This window comes from Achroia grisella, unplaced genomic scaffold (genome assembly GCF_030625045.1).
Source record: "Achroia grisella isolate CSIRO2021 unplaced genomic scaffold, CSIRO_AGI_Agris_v1 utg478, whole genome shotgun sequence".
Taxonomy (NCBI): domain Eukaryota; kingdom Metazoa; phylum Arthropoda; class Insecta; order Lepidoptera; family Pyralidae; genus Achroia; species Achroia grisella.
Window position 1 is genome coordinate 1,594,576 of NW_026712882.1, and position 27,608 is coordinate 1,622,183.

Here is a 27,608-nt window from a genome sequence, read left to right on the forward strand (position 1 = left end):
GAGTTTTTTTTTACGAGCACTGTGACAAATTAAATTACCAATTTAATAAATTAGATAAAAATGTAACTGATTGTTAACTCTTGATAAAAGATAGATCAGAAAAATTATTAATGAAGAATCCCAATTGTTAGAAATTTTGTACATGCATTTTTGCGTTCTAATCTCACGACTTGACTTGACAAGTGTTCCTTTGAATTTTGTGTTGTTTTCTTCCACATATATTTTCCGAGTTTATCCGCTTAGAAATAAACATATTTACAAATAAATTTGATATAATTTTTAAGCCTAAGAAGCACGATAAGAGCTATACTTGCTAAGCGACTGATTTCAGTTTCAACATTATATTCAATTTCCTGTGCGGAATTATTATATTATCTGTACGGAACTCTAAAAATCAATCAATCATACGATTTTAAACCTTACTGCATTAATTTTAAGATATGTACCTATGACTACGAATAGATTAGCATTTCGATGAGTATATTTGATATAGTTATTTTTTCTACATATACGAGGTCCGAAGTCAATGACCGTGAGTTTTTGTGAGTTATGACTTTTTGCTTGTTTGTTTTTTATTATTTTTTTTCAGGTTACGTATTAGGCCCTTCTCACATTACACAACTTAAAGATGATTCATATACTATCTGCATATAGCCATCTCATCATCCTTGCTGGTGCCCCGTCAGCGTAAATTATCAACGCAAGCGGGTACAGTAGGCCAGTCCCTAGTCATATTAAAAAAAAAGGCCGTAACTTAGATAGCCTCGGCGGAATAAGGGTTTAGGAGGTTAACGGATACACAGATAACGGATTTTAACACGAATAATTTTAGGATAATTAAAGTTATTTACTATTTTATATATTAAAATCTCGTAACCATTGTTAGTACAACTGATAGAGGTAAAATACCTTTATTTACCGTAAATTTTTTCATGTAAAAAATTGTTCAACTGTATTATTAATATTAATTATTCAATTTCCCATAGCACAACCCTAGTTATGGCTACATTTACCGAGAAAATCTCCTTTTGTCGCAAACCACCGTCGCCATATCTGGGTGAATATAATTACTGTAAATATTTGAGGTAGTTACGTGAACGCAGCAGAATGCAATCCGGATTCTTGGAATGCCTGATACGGAACCCCTTTCACTGCACATACGGTGCTTAATTAGCAATTTAAAATTCTGAGCATGCGCCGAAATGTTTATCAGGCTTTTTGATATAAGGTCCCCTTAAGAACAGAAGGTAATGGTCGCGTTAATGAAAAAAAATTAAATACAACACAATGTCTGCAGAAGTGGATTTCGGCAATATCAAAGATGTAAATTGAAAGTTTTTTTTTTATCTTAAAACGACATGGGTTGTTTGGTTTCGTGCTTGAAGTGTTGTGTGTTTGTACCAACCCTAGCCAAGATTTCCTTGTTCTCTTAAGTCTATTTGATATAATACTATGATATTGATATTTATAATAGGATATAAGGATATCCTATTATAAATATCAAAATGCCCATCTGTCTTTGTCCTATGAAATGTATTATAACTAATATTACAAATGTAAAAGTCTCTGTCTGTTCATTACGTTGTCATGAGTGGCTAAACGACTGAAGGAATTTTAATTAATTTTGACATGAAAATGGATATTTCACGAGAACGGATATTGGCTAGCTCTTTAGAAAGCTCTAAAGTATAGCCGATATTCCTATCTGTCTATTTCTCCGTTTATATCTTCTAAACCACGCATCTGATTGTATTCGGAAGGATGCGTGCATATACTTTTTTATAATAATAATAATCTCAGGACATTTCACACAGCACCATCTAGACCCAAGTTAAGCTAGCTAAAGCTTGTGTTATGAGTACTAGATAACTGATACATATACATAGATATATTTTTGTTTTTGTAAACAATTAACGTATTTGTTTACAAAAAAAAACACAACAAAACACCCAGACCGATACAAACAATCATACTCATGAATACAAATGTTTGTGCCGTGCGAGGAATCGAACCCGCGACCATTGGTCGTAAAGCGGTGTGCTAGACCGCTAGACCACCGAGGTCGTTTTATACTACGATGGTAGCAAATAAACATACGGCCCATCTGATGGTAAACAGTTACGTAGCCTATAGACGCCTGAAACACTAGGGGTGTCTACACGAATTATATTTAAACGGTATTAATTGGCAATATGGGCCACACTTACCATATGATGTGACAGCTTACTGTAACAGTAGTTGGAAAAATATTTATAACTAGCTTTTGCCCGCAGCTTCGCTCGCGTTAATTTATCCCCTTAGGGGTGAAATTAATCAAAATAATTTCTTAGGGGATGCATACGTCATAGTAGCTTTATGCATGCAAAGTCTCAGCCCAATCGGTTTAAAATTGACAAAGTTTCATACAAACTTTCATCCCCTATTTTATCCCTTTGGGGGTAGAATTAATCAAAATCCTTTCTTAGCAGATGCCTACGTCATAACATCTACCTGCATGCCGAATTACGGCCCGATCCGTCCAGTGGTTTGGGCTGTGCGTTGATAGGTCACTACGTCAGTCACCTTTGAGTTATATATGTATAATTTAGATTTAGACTAGCTAAGTTCGTCTGTTAAAATATGTGTTACTACACAATCTATACATATAAATAAAATAGGAGTGTCTGTTTGTAATATTGAAATAACCGTTTTTTACTACATGCATATGAATATAAATACGGTATACACGAAAATAACATTTATTACAATTATTAACTCTGAAATGGCTGGACCTATTTAGACGGGACATTTATTGGCAGGTATAAGGTAATAAGGAGTAACTTAGCCTAAGCTACTCCTTATTATATCATCTACCTACTTTAGTTTTATTTTAGAAAAAAAATATATTTTAGAAAAATAAAGTTAAATCCACGCGGACGAAGTCGCGGATAGAGCTAGTTTAAAATTAATTTGAATTTCTCCTAAATGTAGTTTTTAACTCTTTTCGACATGAAATTAATATAGCAACTCAGCATCAAATGTTAATGGAAGTCAATTAAGAACAGACTCTAATTTAAGACGGAATTGACAGTGCAGCTGCAACACATATTTTGATCCCCAATTCCCAATAATTCCCCATAGCGTGGTGGTCCCGCACACCGCGTAATATCCCATGGTCGCGTATTTGATTCCTCGCACGACGCAAACATTTGTATTCATGAATGTCGTCGTTTGTATTCATGATTCTTTGTATATTATGTATGTATTTATTAAAATAAATATCTAAGTATGTCTATCAGTTATCTAGTATCCATAACACAATCTCTGCTTAGCGTGGGATTAAATAGCTCTGACCTCTCAGAGATCAAATCCAAAACGAAGTAATTCACTAGAGAACTAAGATCACCTACATAGCTCTTCGTATTTACAAGTTGAAGTGACAGTGGGCTGTCTGTATCTGTTGCAGAGCTGATACTCACTGGAGTAGATGTGTTCTAGAGTGGAGACCGTGAATTGGCAAACGTAGCGTAGGACGCCCCGCAGCTAGGTGGAGCGACGATATACGTAGGGTTGCGGGTAATAACTGGATGAGAAAGAATGAAGATTGTGCCCAGTGGCGTGCCTTGGGAGAGGTTTATGTCCTGCAGTGGGCTGATGATAAAATAGCGCCGGGGGAGTTGATCAGAGACCATTATTATTACTTAATTTTATCAATTATGGAACAATACCTTATACCCACAAACCTTATCGCCCTCTCATGCATAAACGAAATATCTCCTTTGGAATGTATACACTATATCCTGAGAAGATAACCATCGGTCCTAAGAATATCCTTCAATTCTTGTCCCTTACGGGTCTAGCTACTTTAAATAAAGACGAGCACAATAGATCTATACTAGTCGCAGCGTTACACGTCTAAGCACCTGACAATAGACCAAACCCCCCCCAATAAAAAAATATGGGTATTTTTTTTTACAAACCATAAATACGGAATCCTAAAAGAAATTACATGAGTATCTATTTACGTGTACTCATTAAAAGACGTGGAATTTCGGTCTTCGGTGTACACAACCGGCTGAGCTGCGCGCGCATACCATCGCGTACCGGCGATAGGAGGAACGATGCGTTTGTTTGTAACAAACTTACAACGGTGGAACGACCACTTAGCAAATAGGTAATGGTACCACGACATACCAGTGCCCTATAACACTAGTGTTTTAAAATACGAGCTGCCGAGCGAGCGATATTTGCTTTGAGATGAGCAAGAGTATTGACTTGATAATAGCGAAATAATTTAAGATACGAGAAATCGCAGATAACCCCTAACTTTACGTTATAGCTGCGGACCGCGGTGTTACATTACCGTCGTCTCCGATACCTGTCTTCACGTCTATAGTTGATCATTTTTAATATACATAAGTAAAACTGTCCATTTATTTGGAGTTCTATAATAAATCTTTTAATTTTTTTTTTCGAACTACTCTAATGCTGTTGGCTGCAGCTGGCCTTTACAGCTTCACCGGACATTAGGGGGCGAGTACAGATGGCACTCCAAACCCGCGGAAGGACTTATGGAGCGGCTGAAAGCCAGCTCCTGCCTGACGGATACGACTTTAGTCTGAGGGCGCCACTAGGGGTTCGAACCTCGGCTCAGGCCGTCGTAATATCGATCCCCGTTTGAATTGGACGGGGGATCGATCGGAGGGGATTTATTTTGTATAGTTGCTAAAAGTCAAGTGCTTTGCATGAGTGTACCGATAAAGATAATGTGATCAAATCTTTTACATTACGTTAATTAAATGTCAAATTCTAAGAATATTTTTATTAGCCGTTACCCGAGACATGGTCCGTGCGAATTTTATTTTTTAAGAAATAAAAGTTACTCTTTGTAACATTAGCTATCTGCGAGGGAAAGCCCCATCAAAATCGATCCAGACGTTTCAGACATTATCAAGAATAAACAGACAGACAGTAAACTATATTACTACAGTAATTTCACTGTATATCTACTTTTCTTACGCCGCACAATCTTCCGACAACATAATTTTTGTAACACGATTTTTCTTCATATTAATATCTTACAAATATTATAAACGCAAAAGTTTGTAAGTATGGATGAATTTTAGTTACTCTTTCGCGTAAAAACTACTGAACGGATTTTGATGAAATTTTACATCAATATAGTAGTCCATACAAATATGATTTTTATTCAAAAATCGCGGCTCCTGGATTGTAGACCGTTGATTTAAATTAATATGTATTAAAGAAATATGCGTCAACAAAAATTTACAATTCGTATATAGAAAAGTTCCGTAGTAATTCCACCTTAATTGATATATTATAGTTTGTACCAAGCACTGAGTCGCATTAATGGTTTACAAATTAACAGTCTAAAGCCGTTGGCAATTAAAATTCCACGTGGATGCACATTCTATGTGTGTATATGTAAATATACTGTCATCCATTACACACCAATTAACAGAACCATTATTTTATAAGCACTGGAACAGAATAGAATACTGTTTATTGATTGTTTAAAGTACGTATATGATAGAGATATTGAGTGGATTACGTATACAGTTGTAAATATAATTTACTTCGTTCCGATTGCAGTTGCACGTTACATATAAACTGTTACTTAGCAACAATACTTATTTTAAATGTGATGGATTATACTTTTTCTACTTCAATCAATGTGCCTAATAGTATACACCTACAATACAACTTAATATTTATTACATCTTGAGATTTAATTTTATAACACTACACTAAAATACATTAACGTATCGTTTGTCATCTGTTTTTATGTCGCAACCTACAATACATCTAAATAATTAGTTTTGTAACACTGCACAAAAATTGAGTCATTTCATAAACTAATCTTTTGTACCTATATGTAGTTTGTATTTATTATTTTTAACAAACTGCAGGCCACTTTAAAAACGAACCCCCCTAAGGGTCGCGACCCTCTGCCTGAGAAACGATGTTTTAAAGAGAACCAAAAAAAAATAGTGCTATCCATAAAAAATAAAGTTCGAAAATTAAAAATCTATTTACTGAAAATCACACGTACGTAATCACATTTACATAAGTGTATATAAATCACTTCAGTGTATTCTTTGTTTTTTAACTTACTTCCTCTCATGTACCGCCTACTTTATTTTTAATAACACTCTCTTTCCTAAGGTTGTTTGCAAGAGATATAAAAACTATTGTTGTACCTGCTTTTTTATTAAATCTTCTGTTATTTATCATTGTATCTCCTTTTTGTTGGTGCAAAAAGGAATTTAAATAAAAAAAATATAAATCAACAAGCTGTGCCCGGTTTCGCCTGCGTGAAATTTATAGCCTATATATTATTCTGATGTAACTTTCATCAAAATACGTTCAATAGTTTTTTCGTGAAAGAGTAACAAACATCCATCCATACTTATAAACTTTCGCATTTATAATATTGATAAGATAATCTCATTTGTAGAACTACTCTAGTATCTAGTTTCTGGTGTCTTTTACGTTTATCTTTAACCAAAGCACAGCTTACAAATAAAACCGCTTGGTGGCTAAAATAGGTGATACTACGCACTTTTTTATAAAGTCTAGCTGAATAAGATATTTTATTGTTGAAGTAGTAAGAAGCAGTTGTGATAATAAAATGAGAACAATGTGAATATTTTGTTGGATAAAGGTTGACTGCTTATTTCAGGAATATGTACTTGAGAATATATATGGAAATTCATCTTACGGAGCCTGTTCCACCAACTTGCTTCGAAAATAGAAACAAAACGGATACACAACAACAGAAAAAAAAACAAAAATAACTTATTAACAAAATAATTAACACCTTATTGGTATCGATATATAATAATTGGATATTTCAAGGTGGCAACACCAGTTTTGAAAAGGAATAATTTCAATATTGCAACTCGTTATTACTATTCGCGATTTCTTGATTTATTGACTTGTGTGACTGTTCAAGACCTCGTGATGGGTTTGATTACAGGGTCGAGTAATTTATTAATATTTCAGGTTTTTCTCACTTAACTAACACTTTCACTTAGCCTATTGGTACTTATCTTAAGTTTGGTGACATACAAGTTATCAAAACAGAAGATTCTAAATACTGAAATAACACTGCTTTACCGTTTAATAACACTGTTTTTGTTAATTGTCTATATATTTTTCTACATCGATGTCACGTCAGTTTTTTTCTTCTTTAAAGTAAAATCACTTACGAGTATACTTGAACACAGTTGTACTTTGTCACATTCATATTTTTTTATTTTTCTATCATCACAATGTGGTAATTATCAATAAAGTTAATATGACAAAGTACTGAAACTTTTACATACTATGTATAAACATTAGAATATTGTAATCACTAAAACTCGAGCACTATCGTTTCCCGCTAACTACCATCTCTGTCTGTCTGCGTTGGTTGGAAGAGATTTCTTTCAGAGATAAGTCCCTTGCTCACATGTTTGACGGCCTCGGTGGACTAGCTATTTAGCACACCGCTTTACTTCCGATGGGCGCTGGTTCGATTTCCCGTATGGTACAAACATTTGTATTCACAAGTATGATTGTTTGTATTAGTCTGGGTTTTCTATGTATATTAAAAGTATGTAAGTACCCATAACACAAGCTATGCTTACCATGGGACTAGATAGCGCTGTGTTAATTGCCCAGAGTATTTATTTATATAGAATATTTGTTTAATTAATTATTTTTGTGTTTCTCCTATCTTTATTTTTTAATGTTATATAGGTTAAGGAAAAGTTGGGAGTCGTGTCGTACCAACAAATAAAAAGAAGATCGTGGAAAGTAGCGAGAGCTCCACCGACAAGAGCTCAGCTCTTAAATTACGAGTAACTTCAAATTCAAATTCAAAAATCATTTATTCGTGTAGGATATTTTAGCCACTTATGAACGTTAATTTTTTTATATTATAATGTTTTTTCCCCACCGTCCAGTTCAGTATATAGATACAATTGAGAAGAACTGGCATGAAACTCATTTGAATTACTTTTTTTTAAAGTCAATTTATTTAGAATGGAATGAATTGAATAACATTTATTTCATAAAATTTAAGTTAAGTAACATTGTAACTATGCCTCCACACTAGGCTATGCCTGTATCGTGGAAATCAAAGCAGGTTTGACAGTTAACGTTACATTGGTACGGCGATCAGAGTGTATATAATAATTTAGTGTTTATATAATATAAATACTAGTAAAATATGACAAAAAAAAATAAAATAAAGAAAGAATACAATAATAAAACTTACAGATATGTATTTGTTAGTCGGCGAGTGTGTGTGTGTGTGTGTATGAGTGAGTAAGAATGGTATTTGGAATCATTGTAAATTCATATAGAATCGTTAGAATTTACAATGTATATTTCTATATAATATGGCTATGTCTAACAAGAAATGAAAATACCGTGCATGAACAACTATTGCCATGCACGCTCGTCATTCAAGTAATCCTTTAGTGAGTAAGACTTTGCTCAGTAAATATAATTTAACAAGTGCATTAAAGTGTATTATGATAAACTAACAAATGTGTACGAAATCGTTGATACGCAAACAATTCTCACACTAATTAGTAATCCGTTTTGCCCTCGGTATGTTCTTGAGATATCAAATACGACGTGCACATGGCCCATTCATTGATTAAAACAGGAAACAATCCATTAAGACGCTTGATAGTAATTGTTTTGTCAGCGACTTCATTCGGACAATGACTACTTGCGATTGTTTTTTTCGCATTTCATTAGCATTCATGTTTTTTTCATTGATGAGTATGGAATGGAATTGTGCACATGTCTGCGCTAACGGTTTACGGTGGACGCACCAGTGGAGGAAGATAGGATGAGTATCAGATCAGTCCAGTTAGCCCATCCTGGCAAAAAAAAAAACAAAAGAAATTTACCTCGATTGTTTCCAGAGGGAACTGAGGGAAGGTCAACCTGATAGCATGTCAGGTCGACCTCCTCCCATTGCTAGTAATGGGTTCATTAGGTCACATTACTAATAATCTGTTTCATGTATTACAGTTTCCACGAGTATTGGAATTTCATCTGTCAACATAGATAGGACTCGGTGATTTAGCGGCTCACAGCCGTACTTCCGATGGTCGCAGGTTCGGTACCTCGCACAGCACAAACATTTGTGTTCATGAGTAAGATTGTTTGTATCGATCTATATATTTCTATGTATAATATGTATGTATTTACGAAAAATAATCTATATATTTGTATCAGTTATCTAGTACCCATATATGTTATGGGTATAGCTATATATGTTGTCCTAAGATTATTATTATTATTATTTATATACATTTTATATATCTCCCTTTTTATGGGGGTAATACGTTCAAATACGCGTTATTATTATTGTATTATTACTGATAATAAAATGTTTCTAAAAAAACACAAAACTCTTTCTATGAAACATTGAATCAGTTTGGGTATCGTATAAGGATAGTGCCAACGCTTATAAAACATAATATTAATTGCTCTGTGACTGTTACCTACTCAATGGGAACTCAAAAAACGGTCTGTAGCAAACTCATCGACCGAATCTTAACATAACATTTCATACCGCCATTTTTCCCCGCCATGATGTAACTGAGGTCGACGCCCCAACACCTGTTGCTTGTTTTTTTTTTAATCACGCCCGTGCGCTGGACACTCATCTATTAAGCACTCAGTTTTTGTTGCAACCTCTTAGTCGATAGTTATTGATTTACGTTAGGGTCGAACGGTTTGTAATGGTAGTGTTGCGTACTCGTTTGATCGTTTCCTCTATTAGTTTATGATATCCGCAACCTCTATGGTGCTGTTCATTCACAGATATATCGTCCGTCGCGCCTTTACTTATTCAGATAGTGCATTTCGTCTCGTTTCCTCTTAGGGTTTTTTTTTATATATATATTGCCCATAGTTAATATTTCGAGTGTTTCAAAGATTCACTGAAATGAAGCCATTTCAGTCTATATGAGTAGTTAGTTACAAGTAGTTTCCGTTACTATATTATCAGTAATTTTGTACAAGTATGTTAAACTTGTCTTTCTAATAACTAGCCATAGACAAATTTTTGTCCAAACAAAAACACATTGAATTTAAATAGCGTTCCTAGAAAAGTTAATTCAAACAATATCGATCTGTTTTTCAGACAGGATTCAGACGTAGATTATTAACAATTACTTGCTTGTATAACATATGTTTGCATATATAGACTTGAATTTAAATGGTAAACATATTGCGAATAATCAAGGACCTATATATGACCTATATACATATATTAAAAATTAAAATAATTTCGTACCATAAACAAACAAAAATAACTGCCTAAGATAATGCAATTTATTTAAAACAAACACGGGCTTTTAATTGTACTAATGTAAAAATTGTCATCAAAATTGGTACAGTTTTCAAAAATAGCTCATTACTCCTACAGTAATAATATAAATAAATATATAAATATATATTTCTGTCTATTACTTTCTCAAATAAACGGCTGAACAGATCTGAAGGAAATTTAGCAAATTGTATCACAAGAATAAGCTATCTTAAAAAGCAGACGAAGTACAGATAGCGGTTAGTACCAAAAAATGCGGTCAAATTGAGGACCTCTCTCTTTTTTACGTTGGTTGAAAAGTGCCGCGTTTTGACAGCTGTCTCCTCAATAATCACATCCGGGAATTGTGTCAACAAGATGTTTGCTCGTTTATTAATTGAAAACTTTGTGGAAAAAATTGAAAATGACCTAATGGGTGCAGTCTTGAAGTTAGGTGGTGCTTTATAAAACTTTATAAAGTTCCATTCTGAAAGTCAATAACTTAAGGATTGGATGCTAATGCGATCAATCACGCGTGTGTCGTTAAGAAGCATTTACACTTGCCGTTATGCATTATATTTTTTATACTACTATAAAACTACTTATATGTAACTTGTTTAGCTAATGGACGTCCAGTGGATATATGTTTAAATTGTTCTTGTACCGTAAGTTTTTATAGATAGAAATAAAGGATCTGAAGGACATTTTTACTAATATTAGTGGCCGTGGTCGAAATTCGACCACTGGGTGACCACTTAGTCTATGTTTTCTTTTATAGATTTAATGTATTTTTATACATAATTATTAAACATTAGGATTTTGCACTCATTCTGCTGCTCAGTCCGAGAATTTAAACGATATTTGCATGAATTGAAACATGATTGACGAAGGAATGAATATATAAATGAAGGGAAACAAATGAATGGGTGAGTCAAACTCTAGAACGAGGAACGACGAATATATCTTGCTGTATATTAGTGCTTTCTTGTAATATCTGAAAATTAAATTAATAACGCGCCGAAATTCTATAATTTCGACTCCCCGGACCTACACATACATACATGTATGATTACTGTATTAACCGTTAGTGGCAAAATAACAATATTATATATATATTAGTATGGATTGCATGTAGGGAGCTTTACAATGATGACTCAGTTACACAAAGCGAGGCGATGTGCTTTCGTTTTGTTGCGGCTCATTCGTATGAATAGCTCGGAGCTTCAGTGCTTCTGGTATGTAGAACAAATAGAAATCGTTACGAGCTTTTACAATATACGACACGACGATTTTATCGTCATGGTTTTTTTGTGACTGGAATGGCAAACAAGCTCCACTTGTATGGTAAACGGTCCTCCAGAATGACAATGCATGCCATTTTGGAGGACTAACATCTCCACGAGTCCGGCAATGGCACCTATGATGTCGTGGTAACTCAACACTTGTTCTCGAGGGAAAAGGGAAGGTTAGTAATGTGAACTAATTACTCCATAGTTAGCAATGCACCAAATCAGGTTGACCACCACGTGGTCCTTCCTGGAAACCATCGTAACAAATTCCTGGTGAATTTGCCACGATGGGCTAACCGACCTGACTACGCTCATCTTGTCATTCTCCGCTGGTGCCCCGCCAGCGTAAACCTTTAGCGAGGCGGGTGCACCATACCTTTATCATTCATTAAAAAAATGTATACATTGTAACAATGAAAAAAAAACCTTTAGTCATTTCAAACCTTCATCTACTCATCAGCGGTACAGGCGCACGTTTCAAACTAACACTAAAAATGGTTATATTAAAGAAGAGTCATAAAAAGAACCACTCCAATGTTGTTTCTTAATACTGTGACTATGAGTAATGATGTAAATTTAGGGACAATCTTATATTTATTATAGACTAAATTTGAGATTCTGATTTTATCACTACAGTCTCTGTCAAAATGAAATCATAAACTATTTGTAATAATATAAAAAAAATATGATTTGTAATGCTGTTTTGAATAGTTCTCTCTGTTAGACTAGATTTTTTCTAATACCAAACAAAATACCCTAAATTTTACTGTAATTGAATAGCAAAAGTATGTACCATATATACATGATATATGTATAAATGCTTTTATTAATGATAAAAATAAGTAAGTAATTAACTTAAATATTATTTATTTAACTTCAATACACACAATACAAAAGTACATTAGGCGGACTTAGCACCATGCTGCAATTTTCCATTATTAATGTATTATTATTTTGATGTGATGGAAATGACAAACAAGCTTACGGCCCATTTACTGGTAAGCGATAACCGTCCCTATATACATAAATTGCACTACAGACATCACGTTATCACATGATATCATACCTCTCACTCATATGAGAGGTATGATATCATGTGATAAAGTGATGGTTTTCTTTGGATGTTATCATGGTTGTCATCAACCATGATAGCATCCAAAGAAAACCATCGGTGCATACAAAAGGTACTTGACTTTAACCTCACACTATCTCATTATATTTTCCCTAACACTGTATATAAATGAGGACGTCCTATGTAGTTCTAAACGCATATCGACCCTATTCAAAGTTCGTACAATCTCGGGGTAAAATCTCATAGATCTGGACTGTGTACCGGGCGGCTCACTGTTCGCTTTTATGAGTTTTTAAGTGTCCATTATAACAGTGGAAAGTCTCTTGTGGAACCATATTCCATGCAGGCAGCCAACGCGATAGTTATATGTAGCTAGTTTTTTACAAATGTTTGAAAATCAAAGTCAAAAACATGTTTATTGCATATAAAATATTTATGGTACGTCACTATAGTTTTAATCGGAAAGTACAGAAAATACTGATGTAGCGCGAAAAGGGATTGCTACTTTTTTAAAAAAAGAATAGTAATTTTTTTCTCTTCTTTGGGCTTCGGCCAATAGTCATTGATATGACACAAAATACATTGTTCGATTTTTAAAAAAGTACTAGTTGATACTATATAGAGTTATGAAATATTTTTTCATTAAAAATGTTTTGATATAGATTATAGATATTTTTTTAATTGTAGAGCACTCTCGCGTCACTGAGTACTAATTATTTTTGTATGATTCCAGGATAATGTTTTTTTTTATTGAATAGAATTGTTTGCTTAATTGGGAATATTTTATCCTCGTATGTTAAATATTTAAAATGTACTAATGTTTGAAGGACCTTGTGTATGAAATCTCATAGAACAATTACCGAGAGTCAATCTATTTGCTTTTATAAGTTATTAAGTGTCCATTATAACAGTGGAAAGTCTATGTAAATGTCTTGTGGGCTGCATCTGACCACTAAAGCGGCTAGGTAGGTAAGAGGCAGGTATTATATTTGTTAGTATACCGGTTCTATTCTCATAATACTCTTAATAGTTAAAACTTTTTTTTATTAAATTATAACCGCAAAATAACTGACTGAATTAAATAGGTGTATTTCAGGCGCCAATCAGTTTGCTTTGTAGTTTCAGTTGATGGTTGAGATGTGGTAGTGAAATAGCATTCTTACGGGTTCGACCTCGGCTCAGGCCGTTGTAATTTAATCCCCGTTTGAATTGAACGGGAGATCAATCAGAGGGGGGTTTTTTATGGATGATGGTGCACCCACCTGCGTTAACAGTCCATCGTAACAAATTCAGAAAGAATTTTCACGATATCAATCTGACATAGTATATTGCTAGCAATAAAATCATCAGTGCACATTACTAACAATCCCCTTTCCCCATCAGATAGGGTTAATAAAGTGTTCTTATTGTTGACAGGTCAATCGAGGTGTGGTTGAAGTCAGGTCGACTCCACAGCGAGATACTTGCTGAGCAGAAACTGAGCGAAGGTCAGCTGCGAAGACCTGGTGCGACCGTCATATTCTGGCTCAAATGTGAACAGGTATGTTTGATTTTCTATACTAATTCTATAAATTTGTCTAATTTTTCAATCAATTTAGGACTTAGCTTAGGAGCTAAGCAGATTGTGTAATGAATACTAGACAACTGATAGAAATACTTAAATACATTTTTTATTTGTAAATTCATGCATTATATACATAGAAAACAGCCAGACAAATACTCGTAATCATAAATACAAATGTTTGCATTGTACGAGGAATCGAACCCGTGACCATCGGAAATAGCAAAGCATCAAGCAGATACAGCTATAACTAGTGACTCTTTACAAATATTTGAAAATCAAAGTAGCAAAAAAGCGGGCTACTCGATTGTTCGTTTTTTGAAAAAAACATAGTTTATCAGCTACTATTCTTTTTTCAAAAAACGAACACATAGCAATTAATACTACACTTGATATTATATGACTACAGAGTACTCAATTTATTTTTAATTTACACACTATGGTATAGATTATATATATTTATAGGAAAACTTTAATTAATATAAACCATTTTGTTGTGAATTTTCTTTTTTGGTGCCCTTCATGTTGTTATTTTTGTTTTTTAATTGATGTAAGGGCAGTGCCAACTCTTTTTTTTTTAATTGGAATTGTAAACAAGCTAAAGGCCCACCTGATAGCAAGCAGTCATCGGCGCCTATATACGAGTATGTACATGAACAACACTACGGACTTCACGTTATCATGTGTCACCCGCGATACTACTCACAAGTTGCCATTTGAGAGAACTAAAATGACAATCCTCTTAAAACGTCATTATGTGATTTATAGATTTATAGATTTACATATAGAATTCCCGCGACTTCGTCCGTGCGCTTATTGCACACGACGACCTTGACCAAACAAAGAATAAATATTTAATAATCTTACTAAAAAAAGCCAATTTATTCTTTAAGCATAGATTATTAAATATCTATCATTTTGGGTTAGATTATTAAATATTTTGATTGTTCATCGTTCTAGCTAAGAATTTCCAAACAAACTTTCATCCCCCATTTTTTACCTCCTTATGGGTAACATGTTTACAAACTTTGAGTGTCATATTTATTTAAATTCAATCAACCTAAAAAATAATTTTAAGATTCTATCTTTAAATATGACGATACCGCCATACAACCTTTCATCTTCACTTTCAACCCCTTAGAACCCTTTTTCGCAAAAAGTAGCCTATGTCCTTTCTTAGGGTCTAGACTGTATGTATAATTTAATCTATTCAGTGGTTTGGCGTGAAAGCGAGACAGACAGACAGACAGACAGAGTTACTTTCGCATTTATAATATTAGTATGTAATATTATATTATCTGTGATATTAGTAAAGATAATTTAGGCCAAATATATTTACTTAGTTTGTTAGCAGTTTAGAACTTAAATGCTTTCGTCGTTGTTGATTTTGTATTGTAATAATTTAATAATAAAGACTATGACAGAATAGCAGAGAGGGTGGACTCACTGCCCCCTCTAAGTTGTGGACCGTTCTCTAAATAATACCTCTTAATTTTATTGTAGGCAGCAATTAAGTAATAAATTAAATTAATTTAATCATTAATTAATAAATTAAATTAATTAATTGTTAATAATAAGATGATTATTATTATTACTATAAATAGGTTATATATATATATATATATATATATATAACTAGCTGTACTCGCGACTTCGTCCGAATTAAATTGTGGAATTTAACTTTATTTTTCTAAAATAAAAGTAGCCTAAGTTACTCCTTATTACATTAGCTACCTGCCTATAAAAATCCCGTCAATATCGGCCCAGTCATTTCAAAGATTAGCGGGAACAAGCAGACAGACGGTAGTAAAGCGGTGTGCTAAACGGCTAGACCATCGAGGCCTTCATCATGTCACACGGCCAACTTACAGACTTTTCTTCATATTATTACTATTATAATGCATTTAAACATAAAGTATTGCAAGAAACCAATTGTGGAACAACCTTCGCCGGTAACCCAAAGTAGCGTCGTATATCGTTTTGTTTTTTTTCCCGCCATGTGCAAGGGTTAAAGAACATACGTAAAAGTGTCTGCAGTGTGGTGGTGCTAGGGTTGCCACTAATCACGATTTTGATCGGTCCTAAGTATATTTTTTTAATTCTTTATGACAATAAATTGTGGCCTTAAAAGCGAATTATAACATTTATAGTCCGAACGAAATTTTTGTTTGAAATTTTGGCGTTAATTAGTTGTTATGTTATTTATGATATATAATGAAAATATTTGTAATAATCTTTGTTTGTTATACTTGGCGTAATTTGGTAAACAATCTCGATAATGTTTTTGTTGCAATTTGTGCACGTTGCACAAAATAAACTAATTGCTCTTTGTTTATTTCATTTATAATTTGTTTGTTTTCGTTATAATTAATTGTATTTACTATTCTGTGTATGTTGTTATTTATGCTTCATATATCCATAGTCTTTGTTTTATTTTTATTATCCTACTATTGTATTATTAAAAAAAGTTAAGAGTATTCGCATATATTTGTCTATGATATTTTCAAAAAGTTAATTTTATTGTTACAAAAAGAATATTTTGCTAAATATATTCCTCTAATACCATACTGATTAATACTTATTATTAATAACAATAATTAATAAAATCATTATTATTTCTTTTTGTAAAGGAAGAACCACGAACGGAAATTTAAAAGTACTTTTATTTCTTAAATACAGTTTCTAGCATTCAATTGCCAATGAACTCATTAAAAACGGAATTTGCCCTTTCCTTCTATGTATATGCATAGGCCGCATATGCGAATGTGACAACCCTAGCGTGCGCAGATGCGCGCGCACGCCACCTGCCAATCTCGGCGCGCGCAGGTGAAGCGTTGTTTACGTTTTTTACACTCCTACCATAGATCCAAAATGGCGTCCGACGCTAGCGATATGCATGAAAAAAAAGTTTCTTAATTAAGTAGATCCTTATTTTTTCTATGTTTCATAAAGGTAAGTAATTCTTTTTTGGTATTGGTAATTACGCCTGTGTGGTTTAGTACCAATTGCAAATGGTCGTGAGTTCAAATATGGAATGTTCGTTATAATTATACATATATTTAATTTATAATTAGATTAATATATATATATAATAATTCTAATAATAAAAAATACATATTATGTCCTTTTTGTACTCGTAACTTTACGTAGTTTACTAATTTTACTCGTGGTATTAAAATATTATTTATATTAGTAATAAAAAACACAAAAAATACTTAAGACATTTTATAAGTGATTACAACAAAACAAAGCTCAATTACTAGCAAGTAATATATTCATTTCAATAAAATTACAGATCCACTATACTTGCTCTCCAACTTTATATTAAACTAGCTGTTCCCGCGACTTCGTCTGCGTGGAATTTAACTTTATTTTTCTAAAATAAAAGTAGCCTAAGTTACTCCTTATTACATTAGCTACCTACCAAAATAAGTCCCGTCAAGATCGGTCCAGCCATTTCAGAGAATAGCCGAAACAAACAGACCGACAGACAGACAGACAAAAATTATAAAAAATGTCATTTTGGTATATATACCTTATATATATTCATATGCATGTAGTAAAAAACTTTTATTTCAATATTAAAAACAGACACTCCAAGTTTATTTATATGTATAGATGTATAGATATGTCTACCTTCAAATCAAGTCCATAATATAATCGTTCTATATAACATAATACCTGTTAACATTATGTTATACCTAATACCTTTGCCCTCCTTCTCAGGTAGCTAATGGCTATTTTCCTTATAATCCGAATATGTTCGTTTCTATTTGGTAAGAGGCTGCGTCGGTGTTCATCAGGGTTGTCAACTGTACAAAATATTTGGTCTTCAGTACGAGAACAATTTCATCTTTGTACGAGATTTTGACCTATGGTAAACAATTAAAATAATTATAATAACAACTACCAACTAGACCAATCCACCCAACCAACCAATACCAACTAGAATTACCAACTAATACTTGGTACTAGATGACCGCTATCCGAATTGTCCAGTACAATTCGGATAGCGCCATCTAGTACCAAATTAAACAAAGCTTGTGTTATGGGTACCAAACAGCTGATATAAATACATAGATATATATCTTTTGTAAACACATACATAATATAACATACAAAACACCCAGACCAATACAAACGATGACCTCATAAATACAAATGTTTGTACCGTGCGAGGAATCGAACCCACGACCAAGTGAGGCGGCATGCTAAACCGCTAGCCTCATCATCCATTTAACAGGCCATCAATTACAATAATCTACAGGATTAAAAATCCATATTGAATAAATACGAGATCTTTGACATGTTTACACGAGACTAAATGTTTCTTAGATTGGCAACCCTGGTGTCCACGCAGTCAGTCGACAGCTGGTCAAACGCATGTATGACTCATTGTATTGTATTGCACAATATTTAGTTTGTACACGAAACTTTTAAGGTGTATGTCAAATACAATACATATACACCTATTGAAAAACTAATGTTATGACATATAAAGTTAATTTTAATCATCATAGTCATTGGTTCAACGTGACATTCGGCAGATTTATAAGTAGGTTTATATAAAGCTAGTTGGTCACCCCGGCTTCACACGGGTGTAGATGTATTATACAGGTATATAAACCTTCCTCTTGAATCACTCTATCTATTAAAAGACCGCTTCAAAATCCGTTACGTAGTTTTAAAGATTTAAGCGTACATATGGACAGACAGCGATAGCGACTTCGTTTTATACTATGTAATGAAGAATGCATAGGAAATTTGACTAGTGTTGGTGAAGTTTCCAGGAAATTAGTCTGAAATATTATAATATTTCTAGATATACTGGAACTGCTTTTATCAAAATATATGTAGGACATTGTACATAAAAAAAATGACAACACAACTGACAAATTTTTGGTCGCAGCCTCTAAAAGTGCAATCAAACTTATAAGTCAAACTTATGATTTCCTATAAGCGGAATATTAAAATTAATACCAACAATTGTCTATACAACGAAATAATAGCATAGAAATTAAAACATAAGCGGTATCATAATATAATGCAAAAGTTAATTCTTTGTTTTCCTTAACTAATCATCATGAATTTTGGCTTAAATACGCAGCCTTTGAGACGCATATATATACACTTTACGGCTAGCAAAGGAATCATAATAATAATAATGTATAAAAGCTGAGAAAATGCGACAATAGCGAAAATAATAATAATATAACATAGGAACAATAAAAATAATGTAGCTCATTATTTTGCACAGAAAGTAAATAAAAATAATGAAAATTCTGTAAAATTTTTGCATTACAATGTGTTGGCGACAGACCTTTTCTTATTTTGAACCATGTTTTGTATTTAGAACTTTTTTCATTATATCTGTATAGTGTCAAAATATTCTAATATACTCAAAGAATCGTTGAGTTAATTATTTTATTAATTTTACCTATAAAAAAGACATACACTGCCGTTGCCAGACCTGTTTCGCAATGCTAATCGAATCGAATACCATCTCTTATTGAATCAATACTATTTTAATAACTAATTTAAATACTAGTGACATTGCAGATGCCAGCATTAGTCAGGAATAGGTACGTAGGTACGTATGTAACATGTGACCGCTCCTTAAATGGCCACTCCTTTCTGAGCAGGTGTCTTTGTGTTGCTTGTAATAATTGTTCGTGCTTAACTAACAGGTGAACCTGCTTGCTAACCTGTGGTATGCAAGTATTAGGCCACGTAGATACCATTATCTGAAAGTTAATTATAAAATAAAATGGCGCGCATTAACAAAAGTAACCTCTATAATTCATAAAAACGTCTTACATCTAATTAGAAATAGAATAGGTTATTCTAGATAGAATGTTTAGTCTATTACTTTTGTTTTTAATGTGTTCTTAATTTAAAAGAAAATTACTGGTTGTTACTACACTTCAAAAGGAATGTTTATGAACTTTAAAAATTGTGTAAGCAGGTAAATCTATGGTATATCTTTGACGGCCTCGGTACTCTAGCGGTTTAGCACACCCCTTAACTTCCGAATGTCGCGGGTTCGATTCCCCATAAACATTTGTATTCGTGAGTATAATTATTTGTTAGAAAACACCCAGACTAATGGGTGTTTTCTATGTATGTTATATATGTATTAACTAAAAGTATTTAATAATCTTTTCAGTTTTCTAGTGCCCATATCACAAGCTCTGGTTATCTTGGATCTAAATGGGTGTATAAATTGTCTTGGGTTATTATTATTAATTATAATATACTTGCGAACCCGGGGTAGAGAATTAGTCGTTAATACTTTGTATATATAAACATATACTACAATTACCTAATATTTCATTAAAAGTAAGTATTCATGTTGACCTTTAATAACAATTCTGTAGAAATTTGATCTCTAAATTAAATGTTCACAGTATATGCTATTAATAGAAATATGTATGTTTCGAATAGGAATTAATTCTAGCTATTTTTACATAAAACCTGAATACATAGACTCGTTTCGTCACGACTGTATTAAATGTTAAGATTTGATTTTTGCAAATTATATACAGTCGTAAAATAACAAATTGTATTAAATATTTTCACCTCGTATACCCCAAAACAGCCGGCCACAGCAGGTGTATGACGAAGGGTGCGCGTGCGACTAATAACGCTGTTTATCATTCCAGGTCGAACATAGACTATTTTTTCTACCTTTTTATAAAGTAGCCCACCATAGACAAAAAAATAAGTTAAATGGCTTGTAATCTTCCTACTGAAGTTGTTTTGTTACGATGTATATATCACTTGTCGACAGCGAATTATTTCTATTTTTTTATGTTCTTTCCGCTTGTCACACATAGTTTTTTTTTTTATATTTTTTGCATAAATTCTGTAGTGGTTTCTAGAAAGTTAATTCGATGCGATTTTTTCATATGAAATCTAACACAATTTTTTACGTTAAATAAGAAGTTATACGCTTTGGGTAAATACGCATCGCAACAAAATAATGAAAGTGCTGTTTTTCAGTTGAAAGGTAGATAAAACAATATAATTACAGGGTATAAGGATAACACACCTTGGTCATGTGGAATAGCACTACATGAACGAACTTCGTCATCGTATCATGGACGTCGCATGATAACGTGATGCCAATAGTGCTGTTCATGTACATAGATCACCTGATGTAGTCTCTTTGTATTCACTTATGTACATAACGGGTTTTTTTATGACGATAGATCTTATTAAATCTAATATTTATTTTTGTATCAGTAATTATCACACAAAAATACTTGTGATAATATTTAATTCAACTATCTTGACGTGTATAAAATTATCTTCTTTTTTTATAATTACAAGTGTGATTTCTCATATCTACGTGAATAGTATTTAGAATAACAGTTAATTATAGTTTTCTTTTTTGTTTATGAACTAGTAGTAATAAAAAAACAGACCCAGGAATACAACATACACAGCAATAAAACCTGTAGGCCAAAATATTGTGGCCACATACATAGAATGCGAACAAAATTATGGTTAGCGGACTATTTAGGTTTTTTTTTTTATTTAAAGGCAATATGTGTTACTTTTCATTAAAAAAAACACAAACTGTTCTGCTGCTAAACTTGCTGTAATAAATCTTTTAAAACCTCATATAATTCTGTTAAGAATGTTTTGAGATTACTGTACATATACACAAACAGACAACAATTTAAAAAAAATAGACAAATGGTTACTTTTTATACATAATGTTCAGATACGATATTGTTACTGATAAACGTATTACTAAATTATATTCATCTATTCGATAATGCTATAATCGATGACAGTGGAAAGCCCTATGACTCAAATATTTATGTAAACTAATTTGATATAAATATAATCTTCTTATTGGCTATGTTTTGAAATTCTAATGGATATATATTATTTTGTTTAAATCCGTTAACATGTGTGTGACCACAAACATTCAGTGCACAAGTCTGACCACCACTACTGAAAACATTATGACCTTCCGTATTAGACCGATACAAACAACCATACTCATTAATACAAATGTCGAGAATCGAAACCGCGACCATCGGATATAAAACGATATGCTGAAACACTAGTACACCGAGCCCAATAATATTAGGATGAGAATATAGTTAAGTCAGTCCTTGAAGAATTCAGGATTTAATTATTATGGTTTAAATTTAAACCATGTAGAGATAAACTAAACGTTCACTCAGACAACAAACTCTTCTTTCCTCAATTTTTTACAGTTATGGCGCGATTATGTAAAAAACCATCATGAAATAGAAATAGAAATATTCTTTATTAAAATAAACTCTAAGTCTCTCAATCAACTCAGTACAAGCACTTTCAGTTCAGTTTCAGTCATATATTTTTATTCTACCACTCATTTAGGACGCAGACTCGTCACAAGAAGAATGAGCAAGAAACATGTGTGTTGCTCTTTTGAAAAAATGTTATTTTAAATAAATAATTATACAATCAAATCGTAAAAACCAATCATTACTAGTGCAATCATATAATGCATTTAAGATTTTTCTATAAAAACATTATCATCATTTACAAACTCTTCAATTTTATTGCAAGTATTTTACAGGGAAAGTGTTTTATACGTCATTTGATTCTTGTACCGGCAGATTTAGAACAGACTTACCTTCTTTGTTATAAATACAGTTCCATTCAATAAGGTGTAAATAAATATTTGTTATGATGACGGCAACTCATCGAATTCGTAGAAATCCCACATATATGAGATAATGGTACCTATTGAGGTAGGCACGCGACTTGGAGGGACGGGAAGGAAACGATCGCCACATGTTGCGAAAGCGTACCCTCCTTTCCTTCAACATGTCGGATAATTTTCGTTGATGTTCTTTGTTCAAATTATTGTAAGGTGCCAAGTATTCGTTCAAATTACTACTGCTACATTTTTTTTATGTAATTGGAATGACGAACAAGCTACATACACCTGATTGTAAATTATAATTATCGCTATAAATGAACAGCACCATATACATCATGTTTGTTGTTCTTTACTTCTGGAGAACTAAAATTATTGATAAAATATTACTCCGTGTCTTGTAATTTCATTTCCTTATCAACCCTTCAACCGAAACACAACTTATAAAGCAAGCTATTTGAGGGCTGAAAACAGTGCGACTAAGACAGACGATATTTTATAAAGTCTACCCTCGATGTAACATAGCATGTTTAATTAATACGCGGTTTATTATCTGAATATAAATTTAAATCATTAAGTAATGTTTTATTTATTACTTAATGGTGAAACTATTGAATTGAATTTATATACATGTTTTATTAAATTAAAATTACATCTAACTCAAAAATTCCATCTAACATATAAAATTCTTATGTCACATTATTTGTAACAAAAGTCCTCGGAAGTGGCGGCGTGACCGAATTTTATGAAATTTTGTATGTATATTTAATACATCTGTGAAAAGTAAACTATTTTTCAACTTTCTCAAGTGATAAGGGTAACTCCAAAATAATATATTTAATAATTCGACATAAAAAAATATATACAACCTTAATTTTCACATTTCTATCATCAAAACACATTTTTTAATAGCAATATTAGTACTTTAATATTTATTTACTCTCGGCGCCGCGGCGGTCGGTAAAAACGATTATCGCCCAATGAATTGGGCATGGGTCTGCTTGTATATAAATGTGGTATGAAAATAATAGCTCATTTGAAGTACAGCTAAGCATTAAATAAGTACATGTGACCCTTAAACAGCCGAAACAAGCTGTCTACCACCCGTGACGAGTGTAATCAGAAGTTAATAAGCAGTGACTATGATTTCATTTGTGACAAATCAAATATAGTAAACGTGTATATAGTGTGCGTGGTGTGACGAATTGCCACGTTCCGCTGTGTGACGTTCCACTGGACTACGTGGCGTCAGGGGTGCCAACCGTACCAGGATTCTCGTACTAATACTCGAGTTGTACACTTTGGTACAAAGCCATAATGGAAAGTTATACATCCTTAAACCTTAATCATTACATAGTATAAAACAAAGTCGCTGTCGCTGTCTGTCCGTCCCTATGTATGCTTAAATCTATAAAACTACGCAACGGATTTTAAAGCGGTTTTTTTTAAGGTGGTTTTTTTATTAGATAGAGTGATTCAAGAGGAAGGTTTATATGTATAATACATGTACACCCGTGCAAAGCTGGGGTGGGTAGCTAGTAATATTATAAATGTTAAAGTAGGGATGTTTTTTATGCTTTCAAGCAAAAACTACTGAACTGGATACCCCAGTTCAGTAGTTTTTAGAATGAAAATAGGCTACTTTTTATTGTAAAAAAATTTTTATTCGATTCACTGCATATGGGTACCTGGATTCTACCCGCTTCGCTAGCGGGTAGAATCTAGTTGCCCATATTACCACCAAAAATTAAATAAATTATTATGCTGAAATTTTCATCAAGAGTGTGCGAGAATTTGACCTACAAATATCAGTCCAATTATGGTGTACAAGGAATTTTAGAGAGCAAAACTTTATTTTATTCTACGATAGTGGCAATCAGTTATATGGCCCATCTGATGGTATACAGTTATGTAAGCCTATGGACGTCTGAAACACCAAGGGTGTCACGTGAGCGTTGCCGAACTTTGAGCTAATCTACGATATTTTTACACACTTTCAATATTTCATAGGAGTATACGTTAATAAACGTTTGGCAACCCTACATATGTTTATACTTACAATGTTGCCACTACTTGAAGCTTTCAATATACTCAGCTGATAAATACTATGTTATAAGAACTAGCGTTGACCCTAAAATGGAATTCTAAATTTATAATATTATAATAATATGTATTTAGTGAGTCTCCTACAAAACACAAATGTAAATAAAAGGTAATTGTAATGCATACACAGAGTATGTGTGCAATTGAATCTATAAACCAACTATTATGTAGAAATGTATAGAAATAAGTGCTTCTATTGACAGCCTCGTAGGTCTACCGGTTTAGCATACCGCATTTTTATTATATTACATAAGATTTTCGCCTTCTTCATTGTTGTTTATATACGTTGACAAGGATCCCCTTAAACCTACACCCGGGTCACATGTTCTGGGAACTGCACGGAGGGAAACTCCGTGCAGTTCCCAGAACATGTGACCCGGGTGTAGGTTTAAGGGGATTTTCCTGCTCTGCCACCCGATGGACCCGGTAATGTACGGTAAATCCATAAAATACTAAGTTCGGAAACCATTGATAATGTCTAAAAGGAAGCAACTGATTAGTTAAAGATAAAAACAATATATATATGGAATAAGTATACAACATAGAAAAATACATATAAAATTTAGTTGCCTCAGAAGTTTTATTTAACAAAAGGTAATTTAGGTGCAATCAAAAGGTAATAATGAAACTTCAACTAATATTATTTTTATGATTATTCAAATTTTGTTATGCTACGATTTATATTTTTTTAATCCATCTATAATATTAAAGTTTATATGTTTGTCTACTTGTTATTCACTCACTTTTTTACCTTTTAACAACAAATTTTGTACCCAATAATTTTAACAGCAGATAGAGATTGAGTACAGGACTGTCCCGCTCAAAACGGGCCGTATGGTCACTTTATGCATTAAGTAAATCATTTTTTTGCCTTTTAATAATTCAAATAAGACATCAGCGAGACCAATAAATCATTTTAATAAATGATATCTACTCGCAGCATTCGACGCCTCTCACCCGGCGTACGTCAAAATTGTAGTTGCTAGTCGGTATCAAAGTGCCGACAGATACCAACCAACGATACCGGAACGTGGCACCAGAGATGTACGCATCACTGGAATGATTCCACGCCCATATATTATATTCATCAAATTAAAATTATATTAACATAAAAAAAATTAGGTACTAATTTAGATCCTTGTTAATCTTTTACTAGAAGTGTAGTTTTTTTTTTTGTGGATGATAATGGAATGGTGCTCCCGCCCGCGCTAACGGTTTACGCTGGCGGGGCACCAGTGGAGAGTGATAAGATGAGCATGAGGTCAGGTCAGTTAGCCCATGGTGACAAATTCACCAAGAATTTATCACTATGGTTTCCAGGGGGAACCGCGTGTAGGTCAACCTGACATGGTACATTGCTAGTAATGGGTTCATTAGTCCACATTACTAACAATCCCATTTCCTAGAAGTGTAGTTCAGTTCGGCTGAATGGTAAAACATTATCCCTAATTACCCAAAAATTGACCTTATTGAGACGTCTTTTGATTTTCGACTGGTTTAGGTTGGAAGTTCCTCTCCAGTGAAGGAAACGCCAATATCAAACCAAAAATTAATGCGAAAGACTAATAGAAGAAGTACCTAAATATATAAAACACCGAGCCAATGCAAACAGCCATGCTCTTGAATATATATGCTTGTATTTTACTGGAAGTGCGTAACAGACAACTGTTGTAATATGAGATTATGCGTAAAACCGCTACACCGCCTTTATCAACAGGTTCCATCTATATATATAAATAAAATTGGCATGTCCGTTTGTAATATTGAAATAACCGTTTTTTACTACATGCATATGAATATAAATACGGTATATACACTAAAATATCATTTTTCATCATTTCTGTCTGTCTGTCTGTTTGTTCTTCAGTATTCTTTCTATCTCTATTCAGAGACCATGCGTGTCCCCTAACCCAAGCGCGATAGCAATACTTTCAATCGAAATTTTGCCGTAAATATTTATTTTGCCGTAACTCTGCTTACTCTATTATTACAGTATAAGTTGTTATAGTATTTATTTTATGAATGAAAAGTAACTACTAATAATACTATATATAATAAACTAAAAATAACTACTAATGAAAAGAATGAATGAGAAAGGAATTTCTCATTCATTCTTTTTAAAGGAAGACATAGAGGAACTTGCTTTCGCTCGCGTTAATTTATCCCCTTAGGGGTGGAATTTATCAAAATCCTTCCTTAAGGGATGCCTACGTCATAGTAGCTTTATGCTTGCAAAGTCTCAGCCCGATCGATTTAAAACTGACAAAGTTTCATACAAACTTTCATCATCTATTTTATCCCCTTGGGGGTAGAATTAATCAAAATTCTGATGGACGGATGTCTGACGGATGCCTACGTCATAACATCTACCTGCATGTCAAATTTCAGCCCGATCCGTCCAGTGGTTTGGGCTATGCGTTGATAGATAACTGTGTCAGTCAGTTACCTTTGAGTTAGATATATTTAGATTTTGTCGTTATTCTGATAAATCATGATAATTCCAACTTCTTGCACTTTTTTCCAATTACTAATTAATTAAAGGCTAATTTTTTGGTGAAAATCGAGTTCTTCAGTTATGAGTAATGTTAAAACAAACTTGT

General features: G+C 33.1%; 1 protein-coding gene across 1 annotated transcript in view; it reads left to right on the forward strand.

The window, feature by feature from the left end:
* LOC131845675 (tRNA dimethylallyltransferase) overlaps positions 1–27,608 on the forward strand; it is a 250,202-nt gene that overhangs the window by 208,179 nt on the left and 14,415 nt on the right. Inside the window, exon 4 of the mRNA XM_059194765.1 lies at positions 14,096–14,219. Coding sequence (XP_059050748.1) covers positions 14,096–14,219 — 124 coding nt within the window. The remainder of the gene's footprint in view (positions 1–14,095; positions 14,220–27,608) is intronic.